This window comes from Ananas comosus, linkage group 7 (genome assembly GCF_001540865.1).
Source record: "Ananas comosus cultivar F153 linkage group 7, ASM154086v1, whole genome shotgun sequence".
NCBI classification, from domain to species: domain Eukaryota; kingdom Viridiplantae; phylum Streptophyta; class Magnoliopsida; order Poales; family Bromeliaceae; genus Ananas; species Ananas comosus.
This window is the reverse complement of record NC_033627.1, coordinates 8,306,542-8,309,831: the sequence shown is the minus strand read 5'-3', so window position 1 is coordinate 8,309,831 and position 3,290 is coordinate 8,306,542. Positions and strand designations below refer to the sequence as shown.

The window sequence follows — 3,290 nt, the reverse complement described above, 5'->3', positions numbered from 1 at the left end:
CTAGACTCACCACAAGTTGGGCATTTAGTGGCATCCTCAAGGTTCTTCCGATAAAGAACACAATCATTTTTACATGCATCAATCTTAATATAATGAAGACCCAAGTCTTTAATAATATTTTTCATTTCGTAGTATGATTTGGGAATATTTGCATCAGCAGGCAAAAAATCCTTAAGAAACTCCAACAACATTGTAACTGATTTGTCCGTCCATCCATTGAGGCATTTCAAATTTAGCAAAGTCACTAGAAACTTCAACTTAGAATATTTCTTACACCCAGGATAAGCATCTTGTTCACATTCTTCTAAAAGGCGAAAATAGTTTTGTGCATCAATATTAGATTGCTCACATCCTATGGACTCCTTTCCTGCTTCACTAGTTTCCACATTCCCTTTATGTGCAAACATATCCTCCACCATTCTATTAATGTCCCCACGCCCGTCATCACTTGACATGTCTTCATCTACTAGCTCATTAGTATCGGATTCATCAGATGATTCACCATGATGATGCCACGTGGTATAAGATTGAGTCACTCCGTTGAAAAATAAATCGGCTTTCACCTCATCACGTGTCTTAAATATGACATTATTGCATTTAGTACAAGGGCAACGAATTCCCCTAACATCTCCTAGTTGATTGAAAGCATAATCCAAGAATGCGTCAACACCCATTTCATACTCAATAAGAGATCTATCTTGGATGATCATCCAACTTTTGTCTATTCCCATTGTCCTGCTAAGAATGTGTTAGTCGTATCATATACAAAAAGCATAAATTATTAACAAATATATTATTGCAATAATATCTCTACCTTCTTGTTAGAGCTAAGAATTAAGCACATGGGTATGAGATGTTAATTTGATATGTTCTCCATACCTAAAGATGTCAACTCTTTATAGTGTAAGAAATGAGTTGGTGATTGATGATGTTGAAATATTGAATAGAGGTTGAATAATTTAATTGACTAAATTGTCCAATGAACTGCTAAGTTTTCGTAGCTGTAGTATACAAAGATATCTCTTTTATCTAGTTTTAGATCCTATCGATTCGACGTAACATCTATAGTACAGTTTTGTTTCTGAATTCGATGGCCATTCAAAATTTTTAAGCTTATTTGAGACGATGTGAAGTGTAGAGATGAAATTGATGGAACTTTTTAGGCAGAAGGTTATAGAGACACCGAAATACTACATTTTTAGTAATAGAATGAATAGGAATAAGATTCTCGGATATCTTTTTACTCCTAGTAATCTTTTATAGTACGAACCAAACGCGCCCTTACAGTAAAGTAGCAGCAACCAAGTAAATTACATATTATATGTTGTAATGTGAAGTTACTTGGTTACTATCTTAAAATGGCGAGACATGAGTGGAAATCATAGTTGTTTTTTAGTTTTCGTATGGTATCTAAAGACCATTCTTTAGGTGCATATTTTAAAGTATATCTTAGATAGAACAGATAATTATATATTATATGTTGTAATGAACAAAGATTAGATAATTGTTGTTCAATGGCTTCAGTTCATTTGTTAAGCCCTGAAACACCAACCCTATGGGTGCAATTCATACAGGAATTAATAGGGCTTACACATATACTACTATCTAGGAATCCATTGAGTAGAAAATTTTCTTTCTAGTTACACTGCTATGAATTTTATACTAATGTAGATTTCACAACTGCAAAGGTGAAAGCAGACCACCCAATTGCAAGACAAGAAAATTCTCATAATCTTCCGGTTTTCAGATCTAATACTACAGCACAAGGGTTGACCGTCGATGCAAAAACAGAAAAAAGAAAAAAAAATAGAAGGAACATTACATCACCCGAAATAGAAAATCACCACCCTTTTGACTCATCAAACTCGCAAATTAATTATTCATTACGGTTTTTAGAATAGAACTCCTAAACCTTGAAATGAACATTAAATAACTTTCCACTAGTATCTGGTCTTGTATATTGTTTTCAAGACATCCATATCAGTCGAGACTCACAACAAAGAAACCAACAAAATAAAACACACCATATTCAAATCAGCATACAAGGTTAGGAGTTTACATAATTAAGCTGAAAACAAAAGCAGAATTAGCATATAAGATTAGGAGTTCACATAATTAAGCCGGAAACAAAAGCAGAAAGCATGACTTAAGTAGACACGACTTGTTTCATAATTGAAGAATGACATTTATCATATTACATGGCCCACAAATCAAAGTAGGTTCTTATATGCATTGAATCACCTACATGAAACTTTGTTATAACATCTCCAAGCCAACATAAAACTCAAAAACACTGCCATAAAAGGACTGGAAATTGCATTGTTTGAACTCCTGATGCAGCACTGGTAATTGCATTGATTAGTTTCAGCAGTAAGTAAAACATACTAATTTGAATCTTGCATTTCGTATGCCTCTAATAAAAGATTAACTAGAAATTTCATAGTTACTAGCAAACTTTCGGTTAGTTAAGTGTACATGCTGAATTAATAGCTAGCCTTAATTACCTAAGTGTCTTTTAAATATTCACCTTTCCTAATTGATAAACCTGATGAAAAGTAGATCAATCTGGTATACAGGGTTGCTCCAACTCTGCATTATAGACTATCTAATTACTGAGATCAAAACAAGCCGCAAAGAAGCAACGAGAAGTGCATATAGATCTGCGGTGAGGGTTTGGAGTGGAAGAGAGAAGCGAAAGGAGAGGGTTTATCGGCGAGGAGATCGGCAGTGAGGGACTCACTTGCGAGGAGCTCGGCGAGAAGAAGCTTCGTTTTGAAGGGCTCGTCGGAAAGAAAATTAGCAATGAGGAGCTCGTTGCATAGCTCACCGGCGAGGTGCTTGTCGCCTATGTCGCCGATGAGGAGCTCGCCGGTGACGAGCTCACCGGTGACGAGATCGCCGGTGAGGAGCTCGCCGGTGACGAGATCGCCGGCGAGGAGTTCGTCGTGACGAGCTCGCCGACGAGAGATCGTCAAAGAGGAGCGGGCGAAATGGGGTTTGGGTTTTTTCTAGAGTAGCTGAGAGGAAGTGGAGAGGAGAGGGGCAGGTAAGCTGAGGGAAGTGAGATTTTTTTAAAATTTTTTAAAAATTAAATTAGTAATTTTAAAATTAAATTAAAATATTAATTTAATTTAATTAAAAAAGTAAATTAAATTTAATTAATTGGTGGTAATATTTTTTTTTTATTGTCATTATAGCTAACCAAATAATGACGATTTACTTTATCACCATCATAAATAATTAAATAGTGGGAGTAAAATAGTAATTTAGTGGTGAGGTTAGAATCGCCA

General features: G+C 35.4%; 1 protein-coding gene across 1 annotated transcript in view; it reads right to left on the bottom strand.

The window, feature by feature from the left end:
* LOC109713233 overlaps window positions 1-3,032 on the bottom strand; it is a 3,412-nt gene extending 380 nt beyond the window's left edge. Inside the window, exons 1-2 of the mRNA XM_020237229.1 lie at window positions 2,741-3,032; window positions 7-738 (exon numbers count right to left, since the gene is read on the bottom strand). Of these exons, the coding sequence (XP_020092818.1) occupies window positions 7-731 (725 nt within the window). The 5' untranslated portion in view covers window positions 732-738; window positions 2,741-3,032. The remainder of the gene's footprint in view (window positions 1-6; window positions 739-2,740) is intronic.